The 16338-nt window shown below is 46.5% G+C and overlaps 1 protein-coding gene across 1 annotated transcript in view; it reads left to right on the top strand.

Annotated features, from left to right (window-relative positions):
* The first annotated feature begins 2331 nt into the window (after window positions 1-2331).
* zswim5 (zinc finger, SWIM-type containing 5) overlaps window positions 2332-16338 on the top strand; it is a 39807-nt gene continuing 25800 nt past the window's right edge. Inside the window, exon 1 of the mRNA XM_053651315.1 lies at window positions 2332-3543. Coding sequence (XP_053507290.1) covers window positions 3021-3543 — 523 coding nt within the window. The 5' untranslated portion in view covers window positions 2332-3020. The remainder of the gene's footprint in view (window positions 3544-16338) is intronic.

Below are 16338 nucleotides of genomic sequence, written 5' to 3'. Positions count from 1 at the left end.
TCATATTATATTCTCACCAAAACAAGTGAAAAGGACGTCGTGATAACATCACGATATGATAACATATCGTATGTTTAACATAAGACGTTTAACATCTTTATGATACCATCAGTGACGCCCTATTCTGACTGGATTAGTTTCAGATGTGGAGTTGGAATTAAAATATAATTATTTCAGTAGTATCTCTGGGATTTTATTTACATTTATGTATTTAACTTGAGAAATTTGCATTTTGAGCACTCCAGGAAGCACTTGCCCCCCCCCCCAAAAAAAAAAATCAAGCCAAATCAAATTTAAAACCAGACCAATATATAAACTATTATAAACGGGCGTGTCGGAGAAGCAGTACTTCTCTGGGGAAGTTATTGTGCTCCTATCACAGGTATAAACACACTAAAAGTTTGTGGACACCTGAACATCACACCCATATGTGCTTATTGAACGTCCCATTCCAGATTTGTTCCCACTTTGCTGTTATAATAATAATCTCCACTCTTCTGCGAAGGCTTTCTGCTAGATTTTGGGGGCGTGGCTGTGGGGATTTGTCTGTGTTCCAGTTCATTCCAAAGGTGTTGAGGTCAGGGCTCTGTGCAGGACACTCGAGTTCTTCCGGTCCAACCGTGACACACGTGACACACGTGACACACGTGCATCGTCATGCTGGAACAGGTTCAGGCCTCTTAGTTTCAGTGAAGGGAAATTGGAGTGCTACGACATACAAAGACGTGTGTGCTTTCAACATTGTGGCAATAATCTGGGGCAGAACCACTTATGGGTGTGATGGTCAGGTGGCCAGAAACTTTTGGCCCAATAGTGTCAATCCTAATTACGGTCATGTTATGGTCATGTGACCTACCAAGCACAGCTTGCACGACCATGTGAACCATGTAATAAAGGTCTAAAACAGTACTACGAATAGCATTTTATATAGTGTAGAACCAAAAAAGGAAGGAAAGTACATTTACATGACTTCCAGTGAGATCTAGAAGCAAGAACTGGGTCATTTTTTATTTTTTTTAAACAAAGATATGAAAGATTGGAAAGGGAAAAATCCAGGCTGAGATTTATATTCATATAGCGACGCTCATTTATATTCATATCCATATCCATAATCAGCAACTTATCATCAGACACCATTTTGATTACCAATGAATTTTTTTTCTTACCATTAATCTGCTCAAAAAAGAAAAAAAAAAGTACATGCCCTAGGCAATCCATTGTTAATATCAGCCTCCTGATGATGTAATATAAGCACGACTTCCTGTAGATTTCTCATCATAAAGTGATGAAAGTATATCCTGCATTGCGCAATAAAATTACGCAATACATCCTAATGCCTAAAAGTATACAGTTGCTGGTGTGTGGAAAAAAAGAGCAGGTCTACATCTAGACAGTGAGTCTGACAGCTGACACTGACTTTACAGACACATTAATGGATGTTTATTTGACCGTTTCGGAAAGACACAGTGTTTTCAAAGATGTGAGTGTGAATTGAATTAGCAATTCATTGCCCTCGATGGCCTGTCTAGGTGAACGGCCAGCTTTCTCAAAACCTAAAGGACTTTCAGCTCTTTGTGAAAGGTGATTAGGGGACATCACAGGCTGACAGGAAGTGGCCAGTCATCGTGTCAAATAACAAACTTTTGAGGGGGGGGTCGGGGGGGGGCATTATTAATGACATTATTAATAGGCTAGAGATGTTTCATGTGGAGCGATGAAAGATTCATTCAATTAACATGATAAATTGAAAGGAAGCTGCATATCAAAGTGGATTATTTGGTGGTCTCCGTTAGTGAACAGTGGACTAGTTCAACAAACAGACTTCATATAAAAACCATAATGAACTTTCTTTTACTTCCACACTCTCCGTCGTTACCCAGATGAGGACGGGTTCCCTTCTGAGTCCGGTTCCTCTCAAGGTTTCTTCCTCGTATCATCTCAGGGAGTTTTTCCTCACCACCGTCTCCACCGGCTCGCTCAATAGGGATAAATTCACACGCTTAAAATCTCTATCCAGTGTTTATACGTTTCTGTAAAGCTGCTTTGAGACAACGTCCATTGTTAAAAGCTCTATACAAATGAAATTGACTTGAATTGAATTATGGGTACTCACATCATTTGGACACTGATATGAATATTATCTCTCTTTATGTTTGTTTTTTTGCACATAATCACAACTTCTAATAGGCTATAGTGTAGTATATACTGAATAATGTGCTGTTTCTGATATCTATATATTTATTTATTTATTTATTATTTTATAATACCTAGAATGTGATGGAATAAATTATAAATAGGCTAAATAAAGATAGGCTAAATAAACAAATAAGCTAAATAAACAAACTGGTGGGAAAACTAATACTTAGGTCTACTGCATGCCTCTCGGTGTGTTATTGGAAAGTTTTTCTTTTCATGAGAAAGCATCAAAACATCTTCCGTGTTGTTGTTTTGTTTTTGTTTTTTTTTCTTTCTTTTCTTTTCATATTCATCTGTGACATTAAATCCATGCCCATATAAGGAGGTCCGGAAACGCCAAGGCGGGGGGGGGGGGGGTAAAAAAAAGCGACTGGCTTTAAATACTTCTAATGCCGATACAGGACGAGGGCCACTGTTTGCTCATTTCACGCGCTTGTACGCGCGCCGTGTGTACTGACTGTAACATACGAGGTGCAAACTTCTGACCCGGAAGTACGACATTTACAAGAGGTGTCCTCATGGAACGTGGCAGAGTTATTTACTTGTGAGCCTGTCAACTCGTGCAACACGAGCGCACGCGCGCGCACACACACACACGGAGTCCCTGCGCTTCGGTCTGCGCGGCGCTGAGTCTGGATTGGCGAGCGCGTTTGTTATTACTGGTGACGTGTTTCTCCGCCGCTCTCGCCCCTCCTCCTTCACCTCTTCCTCCTCCTCCATCACCCCCCCCCAACACACACACACTCCCCCCCCCTCCTTCCCCGGGTCCGTTCCCGAGCCACGCTCTCGTCTTCTTCGAAGTCGCAGTGTTTCAGTCGGTTGTCATGGCGGAGGGACGTGGCGATCTACCGCCGCTTCAGCCGCCGCTCCAGCTCGCTTCGCCGCCGGCCAGCAAGCGGCCGTGTCTACGTCCCGCTCCGCGAGGTCCAGGTCCGGGGCCCGGGCCAGGGCTTTCCAGCGCGCGCCCTCGCTGCCCGGAGTCGTTGCTGGACTGCGCCGCCAAGGCCGTAGCGGAGAAGTGGGCCTTCGAGCGGGTGGAGGAACGCTTCGAGAGGATCCCCGAACCCGTCCAGCGTCGCATCGTCTTCTGGTCCTTCCCCAGGAACGAGCGGGAGATATGCATGTACTCGTCGTTTCAGTGCCGCGCCGCGGCCGAGGAGTCTCCGTCCAACGCGGGGAGCTCCTCCGCGTCCGCTGGATCCGCTGTAGGTCCCGGAGCCGCGTCCACCCCGGCGGGCAGCTCGAGCTCTGCGGGCGCTGGCGCGAGCGCAGGAGCCGACGGACTCCCTTTCCGGCGCGGGATCCGCCTTTTGGAAATGGGCTGCGTGGAAAACGTCCTGCAAGTCGGTAAGTGCGTCTCGCGTTATACACTGCCTTTACACGGGCCCCTTTTGTTTACCGAATTCTCGGAAATGGGTCAAAAAAAAAAAAGGGGCGCTCCTATTTCCGAAGTTTCTGGCGACCGTACAATCCAAACGGATCCAGGTCCTCACTATTAAAAAAACCCAACAACCTCTCTGTCTCTCTCTCTCTCACTCTCAGTTCACTCCTATTAGAACATGTTTATAATATATCAGAATCTGAAAAGAAACGTTAAGTCGGATTTGCAGGATTATGGCTCGAGTTTCATTTGCTGATGATGAAAGACAGGCTTTTAAAGATTAAAGGGCCGCTCGTCCCGGTCCCGGTCCCGGCGCGTCCCATCGGACTTTTAAACTGATCCGTTTAATGCATAAAGGTTATGCACGAACCAAAAATAAACACCATGATGGGCAGTTTGTGCAAGTCGGAAAGCCTGTAAACCCGACATTTGAGCTCTCACAATGGGGCACTCCATTCTCTCCCTTCTCTAAAGAGAGAGAGAGAGAGACAGAGAGAGAGAGAAAAACAACAAACCCCTATTGTATAACCTGTCTCAGTGCTCAGAGCCTTCTACAGTCCCACTTATCTGTTTTTGCCCAGTTCACACCGAGTCCTTGAGTGGATCTGGTTCATATTATTATTATTATTATTATTATTATTATTATTATCATTATTATTATTTTCTACTACTGCATCAGGTTCTTTCAGATCTCCGACTGTAATAAAGTCCGGTTAATGCGCTTCGAATCTGGATCTCATGGCTTTTGTTGATCTGCTGCTTGATCAGGACAAAGGAGCTGAACATGTCTCAATACCACCACTAAAAACAGCGTGCTTATTCGGCTTCTCTCTTGCTTTCTATCTAAACTTGTGCGCCTTTGTGAGGAATAAAGGGTTTGTTTTTAGTAAAATTAGGCTCGGAATAGCCTGCACAATGAGCTCTCCTCCCCCCACGACAGGACACCGAGCTCTCTCCCATCAATCAGCACAGGAAGAAAGCCTCTCTTATATATAATGTGCTTTATTTCAGACAAAGAGAAACCACAACAGATCCATTCCTCTTACGTGTGTGTGTGTGTGTGTGTGTGTGTATACTCTAGAACGCGTTCGTGTTTGTGCATCTGTTGTGTGTTTATGCCTTTAATTCTGTCCTTTCTTTGCTCACGTAGGCGAGCCCGAGCCGTCAGGATAGCCGAGACACAGGCTTAGTCATGCACTATGAGCGTTTCAGGGAATATATTGGCGACAGAAGAGGAACCGAAGTGAACAGGGATTTAAAACTATGCAGAATACGTGGCATGATGCACGCACCAATAGAAGTCATGCGTGTCTCCTACATGCTTGTAGGGTTTGTCTATGGTTTGGTGACATTGTTGCTGGAACACGTCATTAGTTCATCATCGTGGTTAGTAATTGTGTTCGAGCGGAGAAATCACCAAGCTAGACTGTTGATAGTGTAATAATAACAATCATAATAATTAGAATTTTTTCCCCCCAGGGGTCTCGAGTATTCTCGGTACTTGTATCATTGCCGTACCGCCCAGCTCTTAAACGTTACCCGAAGCTCTTCTCCTGTAGCTGGTGCCGTCTGGACCCTTTACCCCAGCGCGCGGTCGAGACGCGGGGTTATCCGTAGGCCGCGCTGTCCGGCGAACACGGCCTACCTTTGTGAGTCGGCCGGCTGTTAGTGTGTGTTTTCGTTTCTCGAAATAGCAGTTATAGGATTCCCCAAATCCCCATTACGCTTAGGTGTTAGAAGGCCCATGAAAGCATACATACAGCTGATTGAATAAAGAAGCCGTGACCGGTTTATTCTTACAAAGCTCTACTGTGTTCCTGCGTATGTGGAAATGCGATAACTCCGCTGTAATGCAATAACACCGGCGCTTATTTGGCCACCTCGAAAAAGGCCTCGTTCAAGCCCGCTCCACGCCGTGTAGGGAAACGTAGAAGTCGACTTTCTCGGGAGGAGACTTCACGAGCGGACGTGTACGGGCTCCATCGGGGTCACGGTTGTTTACTCCAGCAAACGCGACGCGGTCGACTTAACGTGACCGCGTAAAGGTAACTCACGACGGACCGTGTTCAACTTCCTGCACAGACAATTTAACGGTTTAAAAGAGGAAGTCATTTACATCTATTTTATTTACTTGATGATTACGATCACGTGAGATAAGATCCATTACTCCACGCCTCCGGCCAACCCCCCCCCCCCCCCCCCCCCGGAAGTTCTCTTCAGCAACCGAGAATTTGAATGAATAATGGCAACCTTTCGGAGGACACGGTGTCCAGGTTACGATATAATCAATCGCTGTACATTTTCAGCGTGCGTCCTGCGTGTCGTCAGAACTTTGTACGACGGTGTCGGCGTTTCTAGTCAAACTTTAAGCACTTTAACGACAAATTTCCTCTAAAACTCTTAAACATCTGACTTCTGCCCTGTACGTCATCCATTTATTTAAATGAAAGGACTGACCTTTTTTTTTTTTTTTTTTTTTTCCTTTCCCCACTTCAGGATTTTCCGTTTGGGATTTGTTTATTCATGTTTTAGATGGAAAACGTTATAACGACACGCAACGTTATTATCTGCAGCACCACGAAGCCGATTGGACGCTTTGGCCTTTCCCTTTCGTTCCGTGTGCTGTCCGTTCTAATGATGCGTTTTGTCCTGTTCTCTTTAATCATCCTGACTGACTTCATTAAGATGTAAAATCTATCTTCTCATTAACCGGTTCAGTTTCTTTTCTAGACGTTAAACGAAACCGTTTTGAGGCCCGCTGGCTTTCACTGGATTATTATTAAAGCGCGTTTTACTCGCCCCTCACGTGCCGTGAAAATGTCCTCGATGAGATATTTTTGTCATCTCGCCCATCGCTGCTTTGCATGCTATTATGATGATGTGTGAAGGCGTGTGCTTGTGTGAAATCCCCTCCCCCCCCCCACAGTTTTAATTTTTTTCTTTCTGTCAGCAGTAGACGAGACGCACTTAAGTGCCAGAAGACTTCAGTACTTGTTTTTGTTGTTTTTTTTCTTCTTCTCGGGCCTCGTTTTTTTGGCCCTTCCCCTCTTTGAACCTGGCAGTCACAAAGCGACCGCGAACGAGGTGCAGAAAGCCGCTCTGATGTTTAACGCCTACGCAGGGCCTGGGGTTTCACACTACAGCCCGTGCAAGGAAGCCAGCTTCGCTCACAGACGTGTTACAGTACTCAGAAGTATGTTAGACGACTCCCGTGTTTATTCACTAAGTGCTTGGCCCCCTACTAAGTGTGCTCGGCGACTCGCAGCTGGTCTGGTGTACTAAACGGGACACGCCTCCTACGTGTCTCGGGTGATACGAGAGGCCTGACGATATATATCTCGTAGGTGCGCTAGGAGACTCGCGGGGTCCTCGGAAATATTTTAGGCAGCCCACAAGCGTGCTGTGTCACTCGTCGGAACCTACAGGTAGACTAGGAGACTCGGGAGTCTATCAGGGGGTCGGTGTGTTAATCAGAATGATTGAGTAATTCCAGAGTGTGTTTGGGTAAGGCCCCTCCCCCACGCCTGGCTCTTCTGCTAGAAGAGCTTCCAGCTTTGAGTCAGGCCTGAGGATTATTATGGGTCATGCTTTGTTACCCAGCTGTAGAAACTGTGGGGGGGGGGGGGACGTGGGGTTGTTAATAGCACAGAAATGTGACGGGGCGTTTTTATGGAGCCTCCTACAGAGGCAAAAGTTGCACCAGGATCCCAGAGGGACGAACCCTCGTTTACTTCCCCCGGAGTTTTGTCTTTTTTAGCATCTCAGCGCGTCGGAACTATCCCGCCCTCAAGCTTTCTGCTCTGCTGCTCAATCCTCGGATTTTGACGGGCCTTTTTGGTGTTAGTGGTTTCTTAAGGAATGCACAAAGCCACAGCGGTTTGGGTTTGTGTGTGTGTGTGTGTGTGTGTGTGTGTGTGTGTGTGTGTGTGTGTGTGTGTGTGTGTGTGTGTGTGTGTGGGTGTGTGTTTTGCTAATTCAGCTAGTCCTCCTCTATTATATCTTGGTGTATTACTTTTAATTTAAAAACACCCAAAAGGTTGTTTTCTTTAGAACACGCTGCCGAAGAATCCTGCAGCGCGGCGGTTGACCGAGACTGATTCAGAAAACGACTTCATTTTAAGTGATGGTTTGATCAAGAGCGTTTTCCCCTTATTTTCCCCTCCGGATGAACCGCAGCTATTTTTGTGCTTTTCTTTTTGGGGCAGTTATGAAAGAAAGCATTTCCATACGAGCGTAAGGAGGCGGCGGCGGCGGCGGCGGCGGCGGTGGCAGGAGCTACCGGGCGTCTGCTCCGCGCCGCCGCCGTGACGTCTCCTGCCCTCCGTCGTCCTTCCGGCGCCGGCGGCGTCTCGGGCTTTGTGCTCGGGACGTGTCTCGTTTAGGCTCGCGCGAGTTCAACAAGGGAGTGCTAATTCCGCGTCGTCTTTCGGCGCCCGCTCGCGACAATGTTTAATCAAGGTAATTAATTCCATGCCTGCGAGACTCAAAGAAAATCAGTTAAACAAATCGTCTTTTTTCCCGCACTTATTAAGAGTCGGCGTTGAAGGACACGGTCATTAAGCACCTTTTTCTTCCTCCAAGTCTTTATCAAAGCAGGGAAATTAATTTGAAAGTAGCGAGGGAGGCAGGTACCTCATCAGCACAATGTCAGAGACTCGGTGAGTGAAAGAGGGAAGACTTTGAGAGCTGAATTTGCGTTGGAGAAATGACCTGGTAATCAATTAGACGATATTTTGCGACATTTAATGTGCGTGCTATTGTTACGGCGGACGCTTGAAATCGTCGCCACTACCCTCGTGAATTATTCGGGACAACGCCGTCCCCCGTTTCCCCCGTTATTCAGTTTGCTGGACCGACAAAACTGTAGCAACTGTAGAAAGTTGGTTATTAAAGACACGTTCTTGTGATTTGGGGGGAAAAAAAAACTGATGACGGTTATATTTCTGGCTGTCACAAGCGCTGGCGCTGGAGACTCCTCCCATGAATTTCTTTTCGACCAATCAGAATCGAGAATTCAACAGTAACATGGTACATAAGTGATCAGTGTTGTCCTCGCCACACCGGCGTTTATCTCGAACACTCCGTAATGGGGAGTCTCTGTGACATTCCTAGACTCTTTTTCCTCCCCGTGCTGATTAGATAGAGTGGTAACTCCCTCCCGTCGACCAGCGTTCCCATCCCTGCCCCTCGTCAGCCTGGTGCCCCTTTCCGGTCCTTTCGAAGGACTTGTTCTATTGACTATACAAACAGTCACATGATTGTCTTTCAGCCTCAACGGTCCTACTAAAACTTCCTAGAAGTTTTTTTTTTCCCCTCTTTCCTCTGTAGTTCATTTATGGTTACGTCCGTGTTTGTGTATGTTTGTGTGATGCACTGGTTGGTTTGTACTCATTGTAAGCGCTGTATAAATAAATAAATAAATAAAATGTTTTATTACGCTTGACACAGTTCAGCTCAGAGTGTGTTTGTGTGTGTGTGTGTGTGTGTGTGTGTGTGCTTGTGCCCAGAAGGTTGTTGGTTCAAATCCCAGGACTGGTAGAGGATTAACTGGTCAAGCAAGACCTTTAACCTGAAACCTTTCTTTTTTTTTTTCTTTTTCTTTCTTCTTCTTCTTGGATAAATACAGAATGAAAATGATCACTAAAGCGATTCGTCCATACTAGAATGAGACAAGGGAGAGGGAGTGGGAACGAAATAGGGAGGGAGGGGTGGGGGTAATGAGCACGGATAATACGCGAGGCACATTCAAGCAGGTCGAGAACAGAAGAGACTGAAGCTGCACTTTGGCTTGAGAGGAAAAAGAGGAGAAAAGGCCCTCCATCTGGGGCTGTAAGACTAAACTGGGGAGTGCAGGAAACTCGCGCCGCCCTCCCCCACGGCAGCCCCTTTCATCCAGCTGAGATTTGCGGCAAGGGTTTTTTTTTTTTCTTTTCTCATTTCTTTTTTTTTTCTCCTCATTTCTTTTCTTCCTTCTGTGGCCAGTTCACATGGAAACTTAATTTTCTCAGTCTGGACGAGGGAGGAAGGATAATGCACGCTGGAGATGGGGTCAAATATCCTGCCAGAAGGCAAAAGAAGGGGAAAAAAAGGGCCTCAGTCAATGGCAGTTTGCGCCGTGCAAACCTCTATGCAAATGCCGCACGGCTGCTTTACACGTGAATTTAACGTGTGTTCCGGAAGGCCATGCAAAGCACCTGAGCTTTCTGGATCGGGGTCACGTCTACACGCGTGTCTCCACCGTGTTTGATTAAAATAATACGTCTGGAAACGATTGCGGCTTGTTCGCAGGTCGAGGACTGCGCCGTTGTTAGAATAATCATCTTTATTTATTTATTTGTTTGTTTGTTTTATTTTAAATCGTACTGTACGTTCTGTAGTGCCGCTGCGGCTTTACACACAGCTGGTGAAGGGCTTCCCTTTCATGAATATTTCAAAAGCCAACGCAGGGTCCGAGCGGTCGTGCTGACTGACGTGTAAAGGCGACTGGTTAAGTGTTAAGGCCACGTGCGATTTTAACGAAGCCTCCGTTATTTAAGATTCACGTCTACACTCTAGATTACGAATATGGACACGCCGTCTTTCAGTGTAAGCAGCGGACGACTACTGAAGACCCTCCGTACGAAGTTTCGTCGCGATTTCCGATCGAACCCTTTTATTTACCGTCTGGAACCTTCACCTCGTGTACGGCCGTGAGTGTGAGAGTTCCCAACTCTACATGCAGCGCGAAATGGAGGCGTGTTTTGTTTTGTTTTGTTGGGGCTGTGTGCTTTTTTTTTCATTTCATTTTTTTAAATAAATAAAAAACGAGACTGAGGCCAAACCAGTCTGTCATCATGTCTCCGTGATGCTACCTGCTGATGTCGATGTGGGAAAACCAGTCCGGGCTTTAAAACGTAAACATACACCTCCTCCCCCAGGGTAAACGCACGTTAATGGCTTCGCTTCTGAGGCACCTGGGGGCCGGCTTTTCTGCGAGGAGGGCCGCGGAGGCAGCTGGGAGATTTCTGTAGCCACTTGTTCTGTCTGGAATACTAAGTCACATGTACAGAAGGTCAGCACGGCTCCTGAACGCTCGAACGGCTGAAATCTTGATGATGGCGTGTTAACGTGGTGTGGTCTGAAGATCTGTAGCAACGGGTGTTCGATTCCGAGTGCCTGAGTAATGGCAGACTTTTATGTGTTATGTTAGCCGAAGGACAGGACGCTCAGGACTAGGGCTGCAACAACTAATCCATAAAAACGATAACAATCGGTGATGAAAATCGTTGTCAAGGGATCTCATTACGGATTAGTCGGTCTGCGCGGCACGGGGTGCGTTTACTCTCTACGTTACTTCTCTTCCGAAAACACACTTCGGAGAGGAAATACTAAAGTTGTGTCTCAAATGACGTACTATACACTTACACTATGCACTATGTACTCTACCGTCTAGTGTATGAATTTTACAAAGGTAGTATCGTCTCAAAAGGAGCACAAGCGGTTTTTTTTTTCTATTCTTTGTACTTCCTAGTCGACGGTGCGTGACGTCATACACGTGTAACGCGACGCCGCTAGCTTTAGCCTAATACCCAGAATCACAGACGATGACTTTCTTCAGTTTACCGTTTATTTCAACGTTACCGTTTAATAAAAAAGTAATGCATAGCTACTATTATAGAATATAAACTTATATATTAGTTTATATTCTCGAAGTATTTATGCATTATTTGTTATGGATGCACAAAAAGCACTGAATTAAACTACAGTCCTAAATGAATAATATATATTCTGGTGTGTGTGTGTGTGTGTGTGTGTGTGTGTGTGTGTGTGTGTGTATTGGGTTCTTTTCAGGATTATCTATCGTTCAACTAATCGATTATGAAAGTACTCGTTAGTTGCAGCCCGACTTAGGAGAAGATGATGCGTTCTTTAATACTATATCTGCCGTCGTTTATTCCGTGAAACGTGTATAGGATGAATCGTGTTGACTAAAAGTGTTTCCTAAATACGCCTCGCTTATTCACCAGCAGTGTTATCATGATTGATTTCAGACCTCTTGGTGAGTCATGGTCTTTTGCGAGACGTTTGGTTTGACTAAGAAGTACAAGCTGTGTTTTGTGTTTGCACGCATGTGCGCGCGCGCGCGTGTGTGTGTGTGTGTGTGTGTGTGTGTGTGTGTGTGTGTGTGTGTAACGTGGAAGGTTTCGCTCTTTCTTTTGAACCACACAAACAGCAGTTTTCCTGCTTCATCACCTCTGCAAACACTCGCATTTAAACTTGCACGTTTGGTGGTGCCGCTCTGTCAAATTTGGCTGTTAAACAGGAAAAAACACGGTCTTGATTACACCAGCTGAGCCACGTGCGAACCCGAGATCAGTGATAACGTGTCGCATCAGAAATGAGCAGTGCTAATATTGCGATGCTTTGAGTGAAGGTGAAATCAATACCTGTGTGTGTGTGTGTGTGATGGCCTGGTCCTCCATTACGGTAGATTAGGTTTAAAGTTTGTCTTTTCATCGTGGCCTTCACGTCTGTCAGCGTTAGCATATGAGAGGAGTAAAAAAAAAAAAAAAGGTCCTAAATAATGAAAAGGCTATTCATGAGGCGGCCGCGCGTTCGCACCCGCGTTTTACACGCTGAGGTCGGACGTCACGCCCCGCCCCGCCCTCCTCCGGGATTGTATGAAATATTGATAAAACTGAGTATGGTGTGAGTCTGGCTAGCAGCGTGGCTAGTACAATATAAATATCAATAGCCCTTTCTCTCTGTCCTGGCTCTCTTTTGTGCCTTTCAATTTCAGCCCTATCTGCCAGCAGTGCTCGCACTGATATGGCCCATTACACACTCGCGTTTCTGAAGCAACCCAGGAACAGATGACTGCGGGAAAACGGGTGGAGAGAGAAAGAAAGGCCGAGGGAGGGTAAGAGGGTGAGCGAGAAAACAATCAAACTGACACATGAAAGGTGGAGTAAATAACTAGCGAGTGGAGAGGGCGAGCGTGGATGTGGGGAAAGACGGAAAGAGACACCTCATTAGTCTTGGAGGCCTCCTTGACTTTGGGGCTAGGGGGCTGACAGTCAACACGTCAGGGCAGCAGACATGCAGAGATGGGGCTCCCTCTGTTCTCTGTCCTCCACCCACCCTCACACGCATCCACACCTCCTCCTGGATCTCCAGTTTGATTAATATAGGCAGCAGCCATGGGGCTATACGTCTCGACACACACACACACAAAACCCCAAACATCCTCATTCCCCTTGCAACTTCCCAACAATTCCTCCCGCCCCTCCTTTCCCAGGTCGACCGGCAGACAGAATGGAAATGCAATTCATCACGAAATCCACCGATACCTCGGAATCGGACTCCCGCTCTCTTCCGAAACCCCCCCCACACACACCCACACGCACAAAAACGGTAGCTATTATAGGTTAAGCCAGCTGTGTTGCACGGAAAGCCGCAATAATCGATTGACTCGCTCTGTTCTTGGTGTCTTCATCCATATTAAACCAACGTGCCATCCGTTTCCTTTCTTTATGCCTCGTATGGACGCGTAGCAGCAGTCATCTTCCTTCACCTGTCTTGACCAGCACCAGAGACATGTCTAAAGGACAAAACAACGCTCCGAATGCACCATGCGGTCGTGTAGGCCAGGGCTTGGGGTTGGGGTAGGGGTGTTCTCAAACGGGATTGTGTTCCTGGTCATGGTGTAACAGGATCAGAGCATAGCGGCAGCCATTGTGCGACTGTCGGAAAGAGAGTGCGTGAAGAGAACGACCGAGGACGGAGACCTTTTTCCGTACTTTCCCAGCACGGGCACTTAGGTTCCTCGAGAGTTCTTTGGATCGATAGGGTTCTTTCTTCCTAATGGTGTAAGGATATATGGAACTTGTGCTGCTGTTGGGTTTTATTTGAGAGTCAAACCGAAGACCGCTTAGGATGCTGTTCGTAATCATGGGGTCGTTAAAACGAGAGCTGTGCGAGTCGTGCGTGAGGAGAAGAAGAGAGATGTCCCGACGTATTAAGTCTTCGCTCTTCAGGAAGCTTCCTAGTAGTATTTGATCTAGAATTTATGATCTTTAGCATGACCGTTCAAAGGCAGCGTATCAAGGCCATGTTGTGAATAAGGTCTCTAGTCTGACCTTGTTTTAAGGTTCTCCAAAGGAATGTCCATGATCTGCTAAAAAGTTTTGGTCCCCCCCCCAAAAAAAATACCAACAAACAAAACCTTTGCTTCGAGCTTTGTTTTTTTGTCTCCTACATTTTTAAATTCTAATCAATGCCTGGTCTAATTTCTCTTCAGAACTAGGGAGCAATAAGCAAAAAAAAAAAAAAAAATTTTTTTAATGCTGCGGTAGCACAAAAAGAAGCGGCGGCCGGCGTCAAAGTGTTGAAAGTGCGCCGGCTTATCTTAAAGATAAAAACAAGCCCGCTACAGCGGCGTTAAAGCGCAGCCCATGAAAGCCGCAATTAAACATTATCTGATCTGATTCCTTCAGAAACTCTCATCAGCCCTGGAGGGGTTTTTATTCCCTCTATATGTAACAAAGGTCTTTCAGTTAAGTTTTAAAAGACAAGATATATCCAGAGGCAAAAAAAAAAAAAAAAAAAAAGCTGCATGAGTTTGCAATAAGGCACGAGACGCAGAGCTGCGTTGCGCGAATGCGCACATGCCGTTAATGCCTCTTGTACGGCTAAGCGCCAGCCCGCTTGTTTTTTCCGTAGCCTTTTGCGGAGACTTCATTTACGCGACCGTACACGCGTACGCTGACTGTGCAGATCGTCACGGTGGGCGCGGTTTACCGTTCGCTTCTTCACAAAGCTTATTACCGTTCTAAAGATATTACGCAGTAATGGATGTGCTCGGAGCCGACTGACCTGCGCCTGCTGCACAATTTGTTTTCATCAGCCTGTAAATGGTGGATCATTGTGGCTGTGACGGGAAAGCACAAAGGCTTCCTAATGAAAGCCAGCATCCCTGGCCATGTCTCATCACCGTGCGTGCTCTCTGCAGTCTGGAAACAGGTGTGCTCTTGCTTCCAAGGTTTCATTTAGAGAGTGATTTAAAGGAATATTCATGACCACTATCTTTCATCATAGGCTTTTTTTTTTCTTATGGGAAGAGAGGGAGCGAGGGAGATTGGACTAAAAAGAACGGTGGGGTGGAGGGGAGAGTTGGGGTGGGGGGGGGGGTCAAATCAGCGGGTGATTGAAGAGGCCTCTCTGGGATAATTCCGTTTGATTGGAACCTCGCTCTCTCATTACTATTCTAGGTCCAACATAGAGAAAGGCCTTAACCGTTGTCAGCCTTGCTGTTAAAATTGTCTAGCTCGCGTTTTCTCCCCGTTCGCACCTCCGCTGCAGCGTCCCCAGAGTCGAACCGTAACGAATTTGAAACATCCCGGCAGGTTTACTTCCTAACGGGTTCGTCATGTTTGCTCGGGACCATCGAGAGGTCATTCTTTCAGGAGTCCCTTAGGACTGTTACAGACAGAACTTACAGATCAGCCATCGTGTTGAATCATATTTGTACCCGGTGGGTGTTTTGCTGCATGTGGTTTCCATGAAAAGCGACGCCTGCACAGGAAGTCAGTCTCATCATTCTTTTTCTTACAGCAACGAGCGCTTCCTCTGCGGTCTCCCTTCGGTTCTTCACCTGTGTCATACTTTCTTTCAGATGATTCAGTCAGTTTTATTTCGTTCCATGATCAGTCACTCGTATAAAATAGAGGCGATGAACAATATCACGGCGTCCGTCGGCGTTCTTACGGACCTCGGCGTGCGATTTTTCGTACAGACGAGACGTAAGGTGAATGTGGTTAGCAGCACCTGGCTTGGCTATGCGTTCAGCATTCGGAATGATTAACCTGTCATGAACACTAGGCTCCATTGTGTGAGCCGAGCTCGTTCCAGGATGGCATGTAAATTGAGGAGGTTGGTGCTTAGCAGGTATTACAGAAGTGCTGCGCTGGGAACTCCCCAACCAGCCCCCAGTACACCGTGTCATCAGAACCCTTCAATTGTCCACGTCCATGTCCATGCCTCAGACCCCAACGTCCTTACCGAGCAGAAGCAGGTCTCTCTGAAGCTCTGGGGCTTTCAAACGGTTCAAGGCAATAAGCTAGTGGTTCACTCCCTGTCATGTTGTTGTTGTTGTTACAGAATTACAAACCAAGCTAGGAGATGAAAAGTTTGAAAGATGAAATAAAAACAAAAAAGAATTGATGCCAATTGAAGATCTTATTTCGGTTTTTCCTGTCTGGAACATAAGCTCTTCTTTACATAGCAACATTGTCTGTGTGTGTGTGTGTGTATTGCCGGGGTTTTCCCCCTCCTTTCCCTCGGGTGCTCCTGTCTCATAGAGGACAGCCCAATTCAAACATGGTGCATGTGTCATAAACACACACCCCGGCTTTGAAGCCAGGAGAACGGCACAATAGATGACTGGCCCTCCATTCGCCTCCGCTGACAACCTAGAAGACCCTTTGTGCTCTGCGAGCTTTATGCTCATGTTCAAAGCTTGCTCTTCACTCCACTTAGGAAGGATTGTGTTGCAGTGTGTTGGCTGAATGCAGGCTCGGTTCAGAGATAATTATCTTTTGGTATTCCTTTTTGCAAGATGTCCTGCTTTGACAGTAGAGTATTGTTTTTGCCAATTTTTGTGTCGATAAGATCCTATGGAATTCGGTTCCTGGACACTTTTGGACAAGGTCCTTACTAGCTAGCTCACCTCGCCAACGAGCACCTGCAGACACCGCGAGACTTATTACCGGAAAATATTCTTT

This window comes from Ictalurus furcatus, chromosome 20 (assembly GCF_023375685.1).
Source record: "Ictalurus furcatus strain D&B chromosome 20, Billie_1.0, whole genome shotgun sequence".
NCBI lineage: Eukaryota > Metazoa > Chordata > Actinopteri > Siluriformes > Ictaluridae > Ictalurus > Ictalurus furcatus.
The sequence above is the reverse complement of the archived record's forward strand: the minus strand, read 5'-3'. Positions and strand labels throughout refer to the sequence as shown.